Source organism: Anastrepha ludens, chromosome 3 (assembly GCF_028408465.1).
Source record: "Anastrepha ludens isolate Willacy chromosome 3, idAnaLude1.1, whole genome shotgun sequence".
Lineage (NCBI taxonomy): Eukaryota > Metazoa > Arthropoda > Insecta > Diptera > Tephritidae > Anastrepha > Anastrepha ludens.
Window position 1 is genome coordinate 78,037,419 of NC_071499.1, and position 19,028 is coordinate 78,056,446.

A 19,028-nucleotide genomic window follows, 5' to 3' on the forward strand; every position below is an offset into this window, starting at 1 on the left:
TTACATGGAATGAGATGACTCTGATCGATAGTAGTCGTGTTTGATAATACAAAAATTTGTGTAATTTGTAATTTTTGCAAGTAGACGTTCGGTAACGCCAAAAAATTATTTATCACCTAAAAACTGAAAGTCCAAAGTCAAAGTTCGATGCAAGAGAGACGGACAAATTATCCATCACGAAAACATATTGTATCATCTGAATGTGTCTGCAGCGACAGCATAGCTGCGCCCATAGCCTTAGACGGCCCCTCAACCACATCAAGGGTAGTCGAGTCCTGTAAATTCAGGCTGATCTATGTTGGTAGACATAGTACGGGTATCGTTGGTAACGAGACCTCACACTCCTTAGCTAGGATGGACGAAAATATTAAGAATTTATAATGAGTAAAAAGCTTAAATTGTTTTTTATTTGAGTCACGTATTTTTTAAATTTTTTCCTTCTTATGGAATTTTATCCTACACTTGTTGAGCCCGCAAACCGCCTGCAGGGTACTTTTTTAATTTCAGTGTTATATTGTACATTTTTTGGTAGTAAAAAGGCATAATAGTTTCCAAAATAATTTGCAGAGAAGCTTTTAAAACAAAGATTATTTCAATGATGTGAAGTAGGAAACTTCGTTTACGTGAATTTGGCTGAGTTTAACAAAGCGCGCCAGCCGTTTCTTTCTCGTGCTAACCGGCACCAGTTGGATATACCAAGTTAAGCCAAGTAAAGTACGAAACACTTTGTAAAAAATCGTAAATTCAAAATTTTATCAAAAAATCATTTTTAACTGTCAAAGCTGATTATTTTTATTAATTCACATGCACTCTAACTAAAAACAAAAATAAATAACACCCTTGAATTAACATTAAAAAGTAGACGCACAAAAAAATGTTAATAAATAATTTTTAAAATCGAATATCTCGCACTCGGTAAGTTTCGGACATCATGTCATATAACCATATTAATCAATAAAAGTTATTGTACAGTGATATTTTTTAACAGCTACCGTAGCATGAGTAGTACATTTGATACCACTCTAATCTATTATGCGTGTTTACATTAATTATGTTCATATTAATGTTTACCAAAGTAATGAACTAAGGACGCGACAACAATGAAATCGGGACATCACGAAAAACAAATATAACAACAAGAAAAAACCACACACTATAAACAGTGGCTAAAGCATTCAGCGTAAAAATGAATAAAAGCCAAAACATAAAATATTAAGCGCTTGTTGTGTGTCTACGGCACAGACTTGCGATTATTCACTTACACACAAACTTACACGCACAGTCAAAATAAAGTATCACAAGTGTGAAGCGCAACAGTTAACACAGTTGGTAACGCGACGGGTGGGTGTATATTATTATATTACTCATGAAAGTATTGTATATCAAACATTTTGGATTTAAATTCCACCCACGGGTTGATGAACAGCTGAAAGAGCTGTTAAAGCATAAAAGAAATTTAAATGAAGCCGATGAGGGATTGACATTTCTAGGCGCTTTGCATACCATATACGAGTCTATGTATATATTTATAGTGTATATGTACATTTTAGCATATTAATTTCTTTAGAAAACCGAGCGAAACAAATGCAATTTACATATTACTAGATATTCTATTACGCTATGTTACGATAATTTTTGGACAAAATTATCAACAGTTTCGCTATAGCATTGATGTATTAGTTTTCCCTCGGTTTGAATTAACCAAGAAAAGTCAGTAGGTTTTTGCTCAAAGGTAAGAAATGTAAGTCCATCGTTATTCCACAACCACTTTTATTAAATATTTTTTAACATTTTCAACAAATATTACCATTTACACAAGTCACAGACCGAAATTGAAAGCAATACATTTTTAAGCCGCAGGCAATTGGCATGGTGATTAATTGTGAAACGATTGTTTGTCTATATGTTTATACTTTGTCTTAGGGGACGTTAGGGAGAATCTTATAGACAGCGAAGAGTAGAAACATAAACAAATATTTGTTGAATATGTAAGAGCAATAATAGGCAACGGCTCCTGCAAAAATGTTAAACAACTACAAGTAAGTTCTCTGCAGGGAGTATGATTGAAGTGGACAAGTCAAATGTCAGTGTAGTACTGCTTAGTTTCAAGGAGGATCATTGAGGAAGTAATATAATATTCAACGAAAATATAGAAAAATCAGCAAAGTCAAATCAATATCATTACTTTAGGAAATCATCATATAAAAAGTTAAGTTATGCCATTAATTCGATATTTTGTGGGTTGCCTGGTGTATGTTTTTTTATTCTTTTGGCACTTATTTGTAAAAAACATGGAAAAAAACAAGGTGGCACAAAATTAATCATCTAATTTCGTTTTTTATTTACTTTTTTACTCAATAAAAATAATGATTTTGTGTAACCAAAATCTTCATTTTGACCCTTACGAGCTCCATTGCCCGTATGTTTGTATACCACAGCTGTCTAGTTCAGAAGTGTTAAATATGCTTGACGCATGACGCTTTTAACAAAACATGTAAATTTTCCCATAAAATGATTGATGTTTTTCTAATATATTGCTTAGTTTTCAAAGAGCACTATCAAATTTGTGTCCCATGAAAATATGAAGTCAAATCGACCTTAGCATCCATGCAAAAAAATAAGCCGTTTACAAAATGTGTGTTTAAGTAATGTGGAAGAAACCCGGACGAAATTTCTTATGTGATTACTGCCCTAATCAAGAGGAAGGTAAGGAAGATTAGCAAGATGTGCGAAGCGTTGATTTTTCACTAAATGTGTCTTACTTCAATGTATTCTGGATCAAAATCATCTTCCCTAATCAAGCATATTTCGCGCTTGTTTTCAGCAAAAGAAAAATGTTGATCTTTTTGAAACTTAGCATCCGAGCATAGTTTTTAACCTTAGAAGCCTAATGTACGTACATTTTAGGTATATTTGTTTTTTAAATCGCGATTGGGGACGTAACGGCATTCTAACTGTGCCCAACGCCTCGACTGCGGGAGTGCAAGAGTCTATGAAAATTTGGCTTAGCTTTAGTTTAAATGATAAAAAAAAAAAAATTTCCACGATTTGGAAGCGTTGTTCTGTCATTAAACATTTCATGATCACTTTCCAAACTTACTTAACGAGATGACAACACAATTTACCATTCTCAGCTGTCAAACCAATGTTATCGATATCGATAATTCGCATGTAGCCAAAAAAACACCCGATATGCACTAGCAGATGCTCAAAATTATCTGTAATTTCAATCAAATCATTTCAGGCTTGTCTCCATTAAATATTCTTTTAGTGGCGAAAAGGCACTACATTTATATCAATGAAAAGCCACTGACACAGATAATTGGACTTACGTACGAAATTGCCAATTAATTACGCGTTATCCAAAGTAATTGATAAACGAATTTTGGCCTTCGCACAAACAAATGCATTGAAAGTTATTCATTGTTACATTTCCTTTTTGTTTTGCTCTTCTGTGGTGCTTCCACCTAAGCACAAATACCGCACACAAAGTTATTGTTAAGCCAGCAATTTTTTTGTTTTTTCAAATATCTTTGTACTCATTTCTACAATTTTATGTTGCTGTCAGCACTGTCAAGCGGTTGATGAGAAGTACAGTATATATGTAAATATATAGGGTATGTACAACCCACGCCTTATGGTGGCCAAAGTAAACAATATGAAAATCACAATATATTGCGCGTTATTGTGTGAATGTGGAAAAAATCTTTAACCTTAACAAATGCGTGAACTGTACGTACATACATATAGTTGCTCACAATATATACAATTCACGTGTATACTCGTATATGTGTGTGGGCGGATCTACATTAGTTCGCATTGCGGCCTACTAGAATTTGAAGATGGCACGTGCAATCGCTACCAAAGCGGAGTGCATTTCTTCTTCTTATAAAAACCATTTGGCGTTTGGAGGTTAGCTTATTTTTGTAAGAGAAAAACAATAGCCGCACACTTTGCATAATTTTTCTTAATACGGAAATGTATAAAATTCATTAATCTCGACATCCATTAAAATTACATGATTTTAGAACAGCTGAGGTTTATTATGAGACGAAATAATTTTAATATAAACGTTAAGAAAAAATGCTTTTTATTGCAAAATATTTGCCAGTAGTTGACTTAAGGTTTGAAGAGAATATCCAATAATTTTATATATAAGAAATATTCGAAAAGCTATATCTCGATGTGCCTATGCAGAACAGCTTGAAATAGTGAAAATTTCCCTTATACACTTTTTCGGTGTAAATTATTTGATAGAACTCGAACAGGCCAAAAAAGCATCTTCTGCGAAATTCACTGAGGTATTTTAAAATAAATTCAAGAATAAGGTATCCAGGCCTCTAAAAGTTTATCATCAATTTATCTCATCACATTTTATAGTTAACAAATAGTTAACAAATTATTTAAAGCGTATAGCAATCACTGTTGTTTAAAACACTCTAAGGTATGATACAAAAATTCACTAGAAAACGTCGATAAACGAAAATAATTCTTACGGTGACTTTGATGAGCTACCTTTGAATTTTAATGTAGCTATCTGACCTATTTCCAAATGTAGAGCGGACATCTTAGCCGAATGGGCTTATGAGTGGCAACTATTCCGTAGAGCACGGGCTCGAAATTAACAGTAAACTTGAAGCGCTAACTAATGCAAAAGATCTTTTTCCAGGAGCAATCGCCTCTCGGCAGGCAATGGCAAACCTCTGAGTGCATTAATGCCATGAAAATTCTTTTAGAAAAAAAAAACTACGCTATTGAGAGTTAGCATAAAACTGCAAGTCCGTCACACAGCAAATAGAAGGAGGAGGAGCTCTGCCAAACCTCTTTAGTAATGTACGAATCTTTCAGGATCATTGTCGGCAGTTGAAATGATTCCAACTCACGTTGAAAGTCCTAGACCCATAAGTAGGTAAGGTTAGGTTAGGTTGAAGCGGTTGTCTTGTGGGACACACTCAGGCTCATAGCCCATTGTGATGCCGCGTGGGGGAGCTTTTCCTATTTCTCCTAAAACCATTGTGCGCTTTTCAAAAATTTTAGAAGATCTCCTATTTCTGTGGAACTGAGATCTTCCAATTCGTTAAAAAATTGTTTGCCTAGAATAGCAAATCTCCGTCTGGATAGAGCAGGACAATGGCACAGAAGGTACAAGATTGTCTCCTCCGCTTCCTCATCAAGATAACTTCTACAGAAGTCGTGTGCTTATACACCCATCCTTTGGGCGTGCCTACCTATAAGGCAATGCCCCGTTATGACTGAAATCAGTGTGCTAAGACTGTGTTTATTTTGGCTTAGCAAAGATTTTGTGCGTTTAGCACTAAGAGTCGGCCACAGTTGATGGGTGATTAAGACTGTGTTTATTTTGGCTTAGAAAAGATTTTGTGCGTTTAGCACTAAGAGTCGGCCACAGTTGATGGGCGATTTTGCAGGTGGCTTCATTGAGCCATCTTTCGTTTGCTTTCCTTACGATTTCTTCAAGGATAAGTAGCTTACATGTTTGTAAGGAAATGCCTATGTCATGCACTCATTGGTCAACTTGGTGCCGAGTCTCGCTAGTTTATGGGCTCTACAATTACCCTCAACGTCGCGATAGCCAGGAACCCATATTATCCTTAGGCGAAATGACTCAGCCATCTCGTTAAGAGATGTGCGGCATTTCATGGCTACCTTTTAGACCCATAAGTAAAGCTTCTAAATTTTTTAAATTTTCAAGTAAAATTTTTTAATTTTTTATGGTTATTTTGAGTCTACAATTTTTGCCTGAATAATGAGCGAAAATGGATTAAAACGCATTTCGAAGCGAAATATGTAGCTTGAGCTCATACACTAAAATTTCGTGAGGAATAATTTTGTAGAACATTTCAACCCATTAGCTCTCTTACGAAATGACACCTGTTCTAAAAGTACATAACTTGAATCAAATGGCATTCGAATGGGAGACGGAAACTTATACTAGAGGTACTTGAGACCAATCTTTATGCAAAGAAAGTAAAAGCTCACTGAAAACAAAAAAAAAAACAAAATGTATATGCATAGACAATAGGAACTCTTCATTTACGGTTTCGAAACAAAAATTGTGTTTGAAATATGAAAAACGCATAAATTGTGTGCTCTTATTTTTAGACAATAAATAACGTTTTCATGTGAAAATTCTGAAAGAGCAGATTTTAATGCGTACTTAAGGGGGTAGTATGGTATTTTTTTTTTTTTAATTTTTTTTTTTTTCATTTTTTTTTTTTTTTTTTTTTTAATTATTCTATAACATCTTAAGATTATTGTGTAAAAGTTTGAAGTGCATTAGAGTAAAATTGAGAAAGACACAAAGGATTAAGTATCTACCTCTCCAACCGGATTTCACGCTGCCGAAAATCTTTAAACGCGTTTTTCTCACACTTGCCTTTTTTACGGTCGGTGTCCACTGTAGATTCATATCTACTGCACCGATTCTTTTCAAATTTGGTTTTTTTGTTTCTTTACTTTATTCACGAGGTAATGACGTCGAGTTTTTTTTTTTTTTAAATTTTGTCATATTTTAAAACAACAAAGTTTTCAAGTTTTTTTTATGAAAAATCGGTGTTTTGACTTCAAAGCGCTTTAAAAAATTTAAAAAAAAAAAAAAAAAAAAATTCGACGTTGTTACCTGCGAAACTTTATTAGCTGATGAAATCAATTTGGTTTTTTGATTTTAGTTGATCCAGTAATGAGTTCTGAGGGACACCGCAATAAAACTTTTTTATGAGACGTCCGCGAAGATTCGCTGCCACCAACTCATTTCTTCATAAAAATCAATGAAAATTTCACACAATATTCTTTAAATATGACTTTATAATGAAGTAATTTTAAAATTTTGAATAAATCAACTGTGTCGACAAAAAAAATTTCGAAAAATGTGCTTGTTTTACACCGAATTAACCATACTACCCCCTTAAGGGGTAACACCACGGTACACGCGTAAAATAAACACGATTTTTAAAGAATTTTTTTGTATAGAAGGAAAGGGAAAGGAATCACTCTGATTTGGGAAGTTATTACTTATATACTAAAATACAAAACTACAAAGTTTGATCGAAAAATTTTACAAAATGGCGGCATTGGAGACATTTTTGTAATGTGGTTTCTCTTGAAGGAGCTCCGCGGCACGCAGCACAGAGGGTGCAAATTTTAATCTGGAACAAAGAAACATTTTTTTTCTTAATCTAGATAAGAATAGCTAGAGAAACACGTAGCGGATTTAAAAAATATTTATTTTTGTGGAATTAGCAAGCATTTGAAGGAAAAAGCTCTATTTTGGACTAAAAAAACGGGACTTAAATAATTATAACAATCGTTTAAGTTAATCTATCGAAAATCCCCTACGCTCTTCTCTTAAGAAGGTTATTATACAGACGTAGTGAAAAACCTGATTAAAAATATTTAAAATTGTTTGAGTTATGCTGCGTGCCAATTTCAGAAAACGTGTTTTGAGAAAAACGCGTTTAAAGTTAGGAAATTTGGAGAAGTCGTTAGGTAGCAGTCACTAACGCTTGGTTAAAAGCTTAAAATATTTATGAAATGAACTTCGGTAACGTATAAAACTTTTTGTTCTGTATTTTAAAAGGTTCAAAGAATTTTTTAAGCTTATAAAAAAAAAATCAATTTTTTGAAATTCCTACAGTGGTGTTACCCCTTAACACCTTTTGCAACATTATTTACATAAATTAAGAATGGTCCAGAATGGGTTAAATGGACTATTTTCATCATCGATCAACGTGACCGAGTGCGGCGACGTCTTCAAAAATTGCTAAAAAAATCAAAAGCCTGTTTCGGATAAGCACTTTTGAAAAAAAGAGCAGAAATAGTTAAAGTATCAGAAACGTAGTCACCCTTGGCTACGATCAGCAAGACATGGATCCCACTATAGGAAATGAGCGAACCGATAGTTTTCAGCAGTAACTATAAATTTATGAAACATATTTTTACTGGCGACGAAACTTGGCTTCATCACTATGAGTTTGGGTTAAAGCAGGAGTCGATAGTGTCACAAAAAAGCTGCTAGACCGGTCAGGTTTCAATGCTTTGCAATTGGTTTCAAAGACATTAAAAACATCACTAGGTCCTTTAAATGTTTTCTGAAAACAATGAGTTGGAGTTCCCCATTTGAGTCTATGTACGGGATAAAGGCAAACTAATTTTTGTTATGTTGCAACTAAACTTACAGAAAAATAATACATATTTTCAAAAATTCTGACAACTTTTCGCATGAAGGTGAATTATTTTTTTGCTAGTTTTCAAAAATAAAATTCAGGTACTTCATTTAAAAAAAAAATATTTCCTTATGGACTCTTCAAATAAGCATATGTGATATAATATCCTCTTTCGTGGATAGAATATAAATTCTAATAGTTCCATAGCTTCATATCTCCGTAAGTTTCCCTCTGATGTTTTTCAAATTTGTAAAAAAAATTAAGCAAGCGTTTACCTATAAAAAAATGCACTAAGAAACAAATCTAATTTTTTAGAAAATAAGTTATTTACAATAAATGTGCTTAAAGTGGGACTTTTTCCAAGTTGTCCTTACTACATTCTTTCAGTTAAAGTTCTATACCTCCATAAGTTTTCCTCAGATTTTCTTCAAATTTTTACAACAATTTAAGAAAGCGTTCAGCTTAAAAAAACAAGAAAAAAAAACATGTATATGGTCTTCGAAGAATATAAGCGCAATTAACATATCAACAATCCCCAAGAAGCAATTTCTTCTCAAAGATTGTAGGCCGTCAAAAACATAAACGCACACACAAAGTCAAACTCCAAAGTAAATACGAGTATATGAGGCAATAAAGGCGAGAATATAATGTCTTTCTCAACGTGTCTCCAAACAAGTAGACACACACACATACACAGGCACACATTGACTAAGAACCCACACTAAGAACCTATGAAGGCTGATATAAGCCTTTCATTTCTGTTTACGCTACTCGGTTACGGTTCGCCTGCCCTTTCACTTTCTAGGTATGACATTGGCAACTATTATGTGGCATAAAGTCTTGCATGAGGTTGTTTTCTATGAGAAATACATACAGAACACTTCTTTAGTGGCAATTACCACAGAAATTGTATGCGGCTGACGAGTTAAACAGCGCTAAGGTAGTAGAAGTGTCGTCGAAGTGGCTGTAGCTGTAGCTGTTATGGTTAAGTAATTGGTGTTGTAAATGGCGTGTTGCATTATTCAACTTTCACAAATGCTAGGAAAATTTCAACTGTCTTTAAATATGTAGTATACCGCTATCGTTCAAAGAGTTTTTCTATGCATGTGTACACATTTGCATTAAAAATATTTAAAAAATTTATCTGCTCAATAAACACGCGTATGTATATGTATAAGTGTATAATTTTCAAAGTAATGTCATTTGCTTTTTTTCATATATTTCCAGTTACCACAATCGGATTTAGATGGATTAGATCCAAATTTTAAACGTTTTCGTGTGGAAAATGGTGACTCGTTGGCAGAAAAAGATGAGGTGCGTATACGTAACATTCATTTTAGTAAAGCATACAGACATATGTGTATTAGGCCGGGTCGATTTGTGGGGAGGCAAAAAAATCGCACATTGTTCTGTGAAAATCAGAGGAACCATGCCTCTAAAACAAATTCTGATGCCCCCCAATTTGAGTCGAACTATTTAGTTTCTTTTCTCATATAAAGGCCAAAAATGGTGATATTTTGAAATGATTGTATGGGAAACCCCCCCGAGGAGTTCCAGGGGGTGTGCCACTTGCATGGGTGGATCGGTCGTCCAAAGTTAGTGGGGGTCGGTCATACCTTTGGACTCGATTGGAGCACTCTAAATGAGTCAAAGTGGGATTTTTCGATTGACCCAAATTGTTTCTTATTTTGATCCCTAGAATACGATTTTCACAGAGCAATGAGCGACTTTTAAATCGACCTGCCCAAGTGTGTATGTTTTTTACATTAGGGTGGTTAATTTTTTTCGACGTCGCTCCGGATAGATTCGGAATCTATATAACATTCTAAGAAGAAAGTCTATTAGAGCATGGTTTTAAAGTGAATTTGGAGCCCCCAAATTTAATTTGTACGAAATTTTCATATAATTGAGTATTATGAATATTATTTTTCTTTTTAATAAAATAAAGTAAAAGCTTGTTACTTGTGTTCTTCGCCACGAAGAATTTTTATATTGATATCTGCTCTGTATTTTTCGAATTTTTATTCAAAGAATCACGAGATGGCGCTACAAAACAAATTGCATGAAATTTTTCAATAGTGTATTACAAAAAACGACTGCATCTAATTTTTTATATGTAAATCAGACTACAATCAAACAAGCTAAATATTCTGAAAAATTCAATTCATTTTGTTGTCTAATTTTGTTTTAAAAATAATAATATATTTAGGTTAGGTTTGGCAGCCGCATCGCACATAGAGACAACGATGGCACTTAGATCACGAAATGGGTACGTTGTGAGCCCTAGGGGCTGAGAAGCTTACAAGTTGCGGGAGGTACCCCCATAAAATTATTTATGTTTGGTATACAGGTACCTTCTCTCCCAGCATAACATGATGGGCTATTGTTTGTCATTAAGAGCTTGGCGCCAACACAAGACACTCCTTGATGTTATTTGGAATGCATCCAGGGCCCGTAGGGCGGCTTGGCTGTCTGATAGAATGCAGATATCTGTTGATGATATTCTGTTCATCTCTAACCTATTCATAGCATTTATTTTCGCTTGAAAAACACGACAGTGCTCCGTTAGTTTAAAGGATTCACTGATAGAAAACTCTTCGCATTATAACCCTGATCCTCCACCGGTGTCCATTTCAAATCCGTCCGTGTAGATCTTAACGGGTGTATAATTATAATTATCTAGTTTCTCTAAGTCTAATTTCTCTACTTTCTATCTCCCTAGCCTGAACTACCTCCCTATTTTCGTCTTTCGCTTCTTTTAAAATTTGTGGGGTTCGTAATTAAATTTAGAGCCATGTTCTAACGGACTTTTTTTTAGAACCTTATGTAGACCCCGAATCTGCTAGATACGGTGTCGAAAAAAATCGTGCCACATAAATTGACCCGCCTTAATTGTTCTATGTATACCCTCCGAGAAATTTAATGAATCTTGTTTTACATTCAGAAAAAGCATGACAAATATGAGTAATATATAAGTAAAATTGAATTCATACTTTAGTTTTATTTACCACTTAAAAATCCCTATTGGTAGCGAAACGACGACATTTTGAAACTCTGAAACGGAAATCTTAAACCATTCTTCCATAATGACATTACGTACATAGCTCTTCTACCGTATGAAACTTACGTCTTCCAGCATATACTCGACGAGAGAGGTTGCCTTACATTTTCTCGATTGGATTTGAGTCTGGAGCTATTGACGGCCACTCTTATGCTTGACTGTTTTTACCCTGAAACTAACTTGTAGTTACCATGGATGTCTTTCGTGGAGAGATGTAGTAAATGGAATAGAAGAGCAGGACATTTACTATTGTGTCGATATTTTCTCCACAGATCTTAAAAATTTAAGGTGGTGTCACGCAAACTTCTCACTTCTAGAGAGGCGTAACGCATGTATGGCAGCGTTATCTTGCTGAAATTTGGCCTTAGTGTCTGGCAGCTCCTCCATAAAGTTGATCAAGGCTTCGCGCAACACATTTTTCTAACCTTTTTAGTGCTTACGTCTAGAAATTATGCATATGGTTATCCTGTTGTGGTAACTGAAGCCAACCCAAAGCAATCGAAGGAGGTTCTCTCTTCAAAAATTTTGCTTGGTAAATAACACTCAAAATCCTTCCAATTATGCTTTTTATTTATTATTCGGATTTTTGAAGCTGAAATTTCATTCTCATTCGAAAATATCACATTTCTCCACTCATTGCTTTACGGCATAGGTTGTTTTGCAGATTATGATCTGAAACATTTGTGTGGTTCCGTCAAAGGTGGTTTTGAATCCAAGCTAGTCGATTACTACCAAATAATATGTGTTGCACGCAACGATTACCCACTGCTAAATTTAAGTAACTTACAATTTTTTATGTCGCTGATTTTTTTTAGGCCAGCTCGAATAGTAGCACATGTTTGTCGCGGAGATAACTTGAGTTTGTTCTTGTTTCACCGGTTTTTGTTATACTTTTCTTTGAGGTTTACTACATTTTCTATTGCCGTGGCCAAGCCATTCAATTTAAAGGCACTTTGTTTGTTAGTTAAAAATTAAAAACTTTTACAATTACGTTTAAAGTCAATGAATTTTCCTTTAATCCCCGAACCACAGAATATAAAAAAATACGAACAAGATCTAACTGTTGCATTTTTTGAGCAACATACGAAAAAGTAATCGAAATAAATTTCGAGAGTTATAAAAAGGTCCCTTTACCATTGAAACAAAATATTAATAGCATGAATACCAGTGTCCTTTATTGAATTTCGCGGAGTGTATAGGAAAATCTATGTCATAAATATGCCTACAAACAGATTTTTTTCTTTCATAACGGGGGGGTAGATTTCCATAGGCGCTCATGAAAGCACATTTTTATTAACCCTCAGTTACTGGTGGTAAACACATCCAGCAGGGATGGATTTCGGAAATTTAATGAGTACGATACAAGGGAAAAAGTAGTTCAGTTTTGTCTTTTTTTGTTTTGCATAAAATAACAGATTTTTATAACATTTAATACTACGTTGTTGGAAAATTTTAGATGCGAAGCGCTTTTGTATCACTTACTATGTTGTTCAATAAGTTTTGCGGTTCAATAAGAGAGGGCGTTGGTACTAGCCAAATTTCCTTTCGTCTGTCAATTCATTCTTTATTTACCAGCCATTTGGTATTAAAGGTTCTTACTAACTACGTACAAACCTAGCCTTAACTAGTAAAAAATTAGGCAAACATAAAACTAATTTTTTAAACCTCCAACAAGTGGAATATCAATATCAATATTCGATTAACTTATTAAGTTCACTGTGTGTTCCATCAAAAGATACGTGAATGGCATAATTTGGTTTGGCGGTATATGGGTGAAATAAGTGCGACAAATGGGCATAGCAAAAAGTACAAATTTTCCAATTTATTGTACGTCGTACAAGGATAAAGAGAAGAAGTCAAAAATTGTGCTTTATATACATATAAGGAAAACCGAGGAATTCGTCCCCAACAGGATCAGTACGCTATCAGAAAAAATAGAAAAGGAATTAAACTGAGTGAAAATTACAAGTTTGAAAAGAGGGTGAGAGGAGCAGCTCTTTGCCATCACAAAAGAGCATTAATTATTCATGGAAAAGGTTCATGTTTCATTATGCAATGGATCAATAATCCATGAACAGTCATTCTCACAGTAATCCAAGGCGATTATCTGGCATATTTTTCTTCATTTCAACAGTTTACAGAAAGGTAAGAAACTGAATTATATCTTTGCAAACTTCCTTTCTACTCGGAAAAATTAGGCCTACACCTAAATTAATTAAGAGATACAGGCCCTAACCTATCAATATCGAAGTTTACAGGATAAAAACAGAAACACAAGGGACGACAACCGTTAGCATTTATTAAAATTAAAAGGTCAAAAAAAGAATTTGACGACTTCAAAACCAAATGGTACTGATGCTCCGTGAGATTTGCACGGTAACCTCAGATACAGTACTGATTTACATATAATAACAATGGACTTTGATTCGAAAATTTTTGCAATATTTAAAGTAACAGACTTGATAATTGCCGAAAGGTGGTGAAGTTTTAAAATAAGCTTATGCAGTAACAGCTACGCCGCTCTAAAGGTTTTAGAAATCACTCCAAAAATTATTCAGGAGTCTAAGTTGATGCGAAACTGTGCTGCAAGGCGGAATGAGCTTGAACTTCTACTGGTGCCGGGGTTGGTGGTGAAACGAACTGGCTGATGGATTGCCGAACTGCGATTCCGTGGAGGCCCCTGTTAGAGAGGAGCCAACTTTTATGGTCAATCAAAGTGGGAACAGTCGGGTACATTTAGATTTTCAATAAAAAAGCTCAAAGGAACCGTTGGTGCTATACCAACATCTGTAAAACAACCAACCCTATTACTTGAGTGAGTGGTAGCCACGATGTACAGAATGCAGATGTGTGACCAACAATAGGCCATTAATTGGCACTCACTGGGGTTATGGCAACAGTTTGTTTACAAAAAAACATCAACTGTGAATAAATGAAAACATTTTCTATTTATGTTACTTCACTGCCATCTGAACAATGACTGATGGGACGAGAGTGCGAATACGTGTGAAATGAAGGGGCAGAATTCGGCTGACGTATGCCCGGTAAGGTAAGAGTGCCCTTGGGACCTGATAGTACTATCATAATAACGGGCGTCAATCTATGGGAACGTCCTAAGATTCTTAAGGAGTTAGGGGTAGTCAGAGGCCCGAAAAATGATGATTTTCAATATTTTTTTTTTTCATGAGAATGACGCCGTTCGCATCCCAGAAAATCGTCGCCTTGACCTTTCCAGCCGATGGGAATGTCTTTTCGCCATCTTCGGAGCAGATCAACCGGAAGAAATCCATTGTTTTGATTATTGCTTAGTTTCTGGTGGGTAGTGATGAATCCAGGTTTCATTAACGATGACAACTCAATGCAAAAATTCGTTTTGATCTCGCTTAAATTGCTCCAAATACTGATTCGAAATTAACAACCGCATCCGCATCTTCACGTCTACCGTGAGCAATCGCGGCACCCATCCAGCCGACAATTTTTCCATCGACTACTTATCATGTAAAATATTAAATGTCATTCTAGTCGACACACCTATGGCCTCTGTTACTTCTCGCACTTTCGTTTACCGATCAGAGAGAATCATGTCGTGGACTTTTTGAATTATTTCCTCGGTAAGTCCCGATTTACACGAGGTGACATTTGGAAGGGAGACACTGGAAATTCTGTTTAGATGTTTCATTCGCGTACACACGGGCAAAAATGTTTCCGCGACATTTTGACATTTAATACTTTAGCATCGTCTGGTTCGGACGCGCTTACATGTAAAGCAGAGAGCGTTCGACAACAGTTTCTTAAATATATGAATGAAAAATGCAAACTGATTAAATAATAAATAATTTGTTGTTTTTTTATTGAAATATATTTATAAATTCTTGTACTTGAATAAAAAAAATTAAATTAAAAATACTTCATATGTAAATAATTCACTTAAAAATTAACTTGAGTATCTAGAAATGCAGGGAAAAATTAGAAATCAACATAAACATGTCCCATAACTATTTTAAATTATACCTCCTTTACTAGCAAAAATAATCGTGCATTTCCCAAGCAGTGTTCGGATGTTTGTCGTCGTTGTTATCTTCCGTTTGATTGAAAACCAACACATAACTTAGAACTTTCTTCCACAAAAGAAGAAAACGAATGAAGCAACTGTCAAAAATTGCTTTAAAATAAGAAATACGAATAAGAAGAGTAAAGAGTGTCGCCGAGTACGGGAGACAAAATCCCTTCTCTCTTCCCCGACCGTCTTTCGCCCTTGAACCAAATGTTTCCCTTCCAGATGTCTCCTCGTGTAAATCGGGTCTAACCACATCTACCGGGCGTTCTAATCGCTCGTCAAAAACGGATGTTCGCCCACATTTAAATTCGTTGAACTAATATCTAACTGTGGTCATAGATGGCGAAGCGTCCCCATAGATTGATTGATAGATGAATAGATGGAACGCCCTCTGACATCAAGCACAGGTACTTATTGAAATGCCCTCGTATAATGCAGTAATACTTTAATTTTCAATACTATTTCAACCAAACTTATTTTTAAAAATATGACTCTCATATGATTGATATTTCGAATAACTTTATTTTTAATTCATTGAAATTCGAAGAATCGTCGAATTTATCAATGAAGCAAATGTTACCAATTCGTATTCAGGTTTTTTTCAACGCAAAATAAAATTACGGGGGAAAAAATATAATAACTAACAACATTCTCTAGTCCGCCGATAAGCCAAAAGAGAGTGAGCAACACATTAACAAATCTTCAAAAATGGAAATCAGAACATAATATACAATTTTTATACCAGCGCACTTGTGCCCAAGGGCATTATAAGTATATAGTATTTGAGATAAGTATATTGCATACATATAATTATATACCAAAATATTCAGAATGATGAGTGCAGTCGATTTAGGCAGTATATCTCCGTACGTCTGTCCATGTGTACGATATATAAATTAATATACGTATGTACAAATTTCAATGAAACTTTGTACTGATATTACTCTTTGCCAAAAGTAGTCTGGTATTGAAGATGAGCAAAATCGGTCAATGACTACACTCGCCTGCCATACCATAGTAATATTATAAAATTAAAAAAAAAATGATGTAAAATTACTTAAATTTGGTGCAAATGTTGAGCACAAAAAAAAATAAATACAGTGAAAAAAAGTGTTGGAAACCAAGTGTTAAATGGCTGTATCTCGAGAACAACTTATTAAACTCCCCCAAACTTGATACACCGCATTTGGATCCAACATAAATATTATTAAGATGAGACAAAACTATGCCCAATTTTTATATACCAAGACTTAATTTTCGTCCGCCTATCTGACGCTACAATCTATATCTCCCATCACCTATGAGTTTGTTTGATCAGCACGTACAAATTAAATTTTACTAATTAAATGGAACCAGCATCGTCCAAACAGCCAAAGTTGGTGTAAGCGCCAATTATATATTTATATATTTAATTAAATGTGCGCTGGTTTATAAGATTCGAATAGGCCCAAATTTTGCTTCCCTTCTCTTATTGAATTGTATCCTCATTTCCGTTTATCCCACTTAGCTGAGTTTGGTACTGAGGAAACTAACAAATAAATTACATTTTTAAAACTAATGTCTCTAAAAAAATTATTGATAAATTTGATTAATATAAGAATGTTAGAAATAATAGCAAACATTTTAGTAAAACATTTTACAATTAATTTCATGATTTTTGAACATACCTTATAAACACGACTTTTTTGCAACTCATGTCCAAGAAAACCTTCCATTGACGATTAGCATCAAAACACAAAAAACCTATGCAAATCGAAGCGTTGTGTGTAAAGCTGTTAGGGTTCATACATATTTTGTGGCTATATTTTAAAATATTACTTACTAAGAGATTTTTATGAGTTTGCCGAAATAGAATTAGTTCTGAGCAGTTTGCTGTCCAAATCCAGTTTGTATATTATATTACGTATTTTCATCATTTGTGTCTAATCTTCGTTACTGTTATCTCTTGTGTAGTTATGACACATAAAATTCATTTGACAATGAAAGAAATTCCATGTCTACGAATACAAAAGAGCATTGTGGGCGGTTTAATAAATGCAAATAATACCAATATTTCATAACAGCACGGTACATATGCAATCATGGTAATAACTACATATGTTGTGGGCATACTGGATTAGGAGCAAATGAAAAAAAAATAAAAGGGAATATTTTAAAATACTGTAAGCAGAAATCGCTCTCTAGCATAGCATCAAGTATTTGGAGGGATGTTATGGGCCTTAATGTTGTAGTAATTTTACTTCACAGTAACAATTCAGAGTTAGTTATAATAATCTATGCGAAATATTGTAAATTGTATATTTTCTATTAAAAAATTGCTTGGATTATTATATTTTCCTTTTTTTTTTTTGAGGACCTTCTTTCATAATACAAACATGGACATGTAAATAGCACATTTAGACTTTGAAGGTATTATGATTTAAATAATTATTTTTTATTGGGGAAAAAGCAACATAAAAAATAAAAAAATTCTTCACTTCCACTTTAAAAGAAAAACATGGTCAAAAGGAATTCCAGTTTTGATTTAATTTACGAGAATGTTGATAACTCATGAAACCTCCTGGACACATAAACAGCATATGCTAAAAAATTTCAAATAAAAGCAAAAATAGTAAACAAATCAGATAGTTAAGTAATCATATTGTTTTACCAGAGTAGTATTTTGTACTATATCCACCGTTTTTGATTACTTCTTCAAGCCGTCGCTCCATGATCCATGCTCCGAGCTTGTGGCATCTTTCCTTTGGAATCGAGTACCAAGCCTTCTCAACTACGGCCCATAAATCATCAAAATTTTTAAAACTTTTGTTAGCGATTTTGACCTTAACGTCATTCCACAAATTTTCTATTGGATTGAGATCAGCGCTCTACGCCGGCCAATTCAATACATTAATTTTTTCTCTTCTGAGCCATTGCTTCACTGTCTTTGCAGTATGCTTTGAATCATTGTCCTGCATAAATGTCCAATTTAATGGCATAAACTCAAACACAAATGGTTCCATTTTATTCTGGAGTATATACAGATACTGAAATCTATCCATTTTACCAACCCCGCGATCAATCGGCCCAACACCATGCCAGGAAAAAGCTCCCCAAACCATGATGCTTCCGCGGCCTTGTTTAATCGTATTTTTTGTGAACCTAAGATTCAGCGCTTGATTTTTTGGACAACGTACAATAGTTTTCTCATATGGTCCCATGCTATTTATTTTGGTTTCGTCGGTCCAAAGTACGTTTTTCCAAAACTGAATAGATTTGTCTTTGTGGGCTTCTGCAAAGGCAAGTCGGTGTTTGATATGTCTTTTTGAGAGGAGTGGTTATGCGCCCCAGCAGCTGGGCTTCGTTAAGTCGCCTTCCTATATGCTTTCTGGACATCTGTAGACCAAATTGTTGTCTTATTTCAAGCATTATTTGCGGTGCCGACTTAAAGGGGTCTGCTTTGCTCTTGCGTATTATAGCTCTATCCACATTAACATCAGTTTTTCGCGGGGTTTTCTTTCCGTTTTTTTGCTGAGATAGGATGAATCTTTCTTAACTAAATTAAGAGCATTATAAACCATTTTCCGAGTGCACATCATCATATCAGCTATTTCTGCATAGCTTTCTCCGTTTTGACTCATACGGTATATATATTAAGAGCTCTTTTCCCCGGCGTGCAATGTTTTCCACGTCCCATTTTTAGTAATTATTTTGAAATTTTATTTAAGAAACCAATAATTATACTAAAAAT

General features: G+C 34.5%; 1 protein-coding gene across 1 annotated transcript in view; it reads left to right on the top strand.

The window, feature by feature from the left end:
- The window catches only part of LOC128857565 (GTPase-activating Rap/Ran-GAP domain-like protein 3), a 187,803-nt gene that overhangs the window by 68,495 nt on the left and 100,280 nt on the right, over positions 1-19,028 (top strand). The window contains exon 3 of the mRNA XM_054093316.1: positions 9,408-9,494. Coding sequence (XP_053949291.1) covers positions 9,408-9,494 — 87 coding nt within the window. The remainder of the gene's footprint in view (positions 1-9,407; positions 9,495-19,028) is intronic.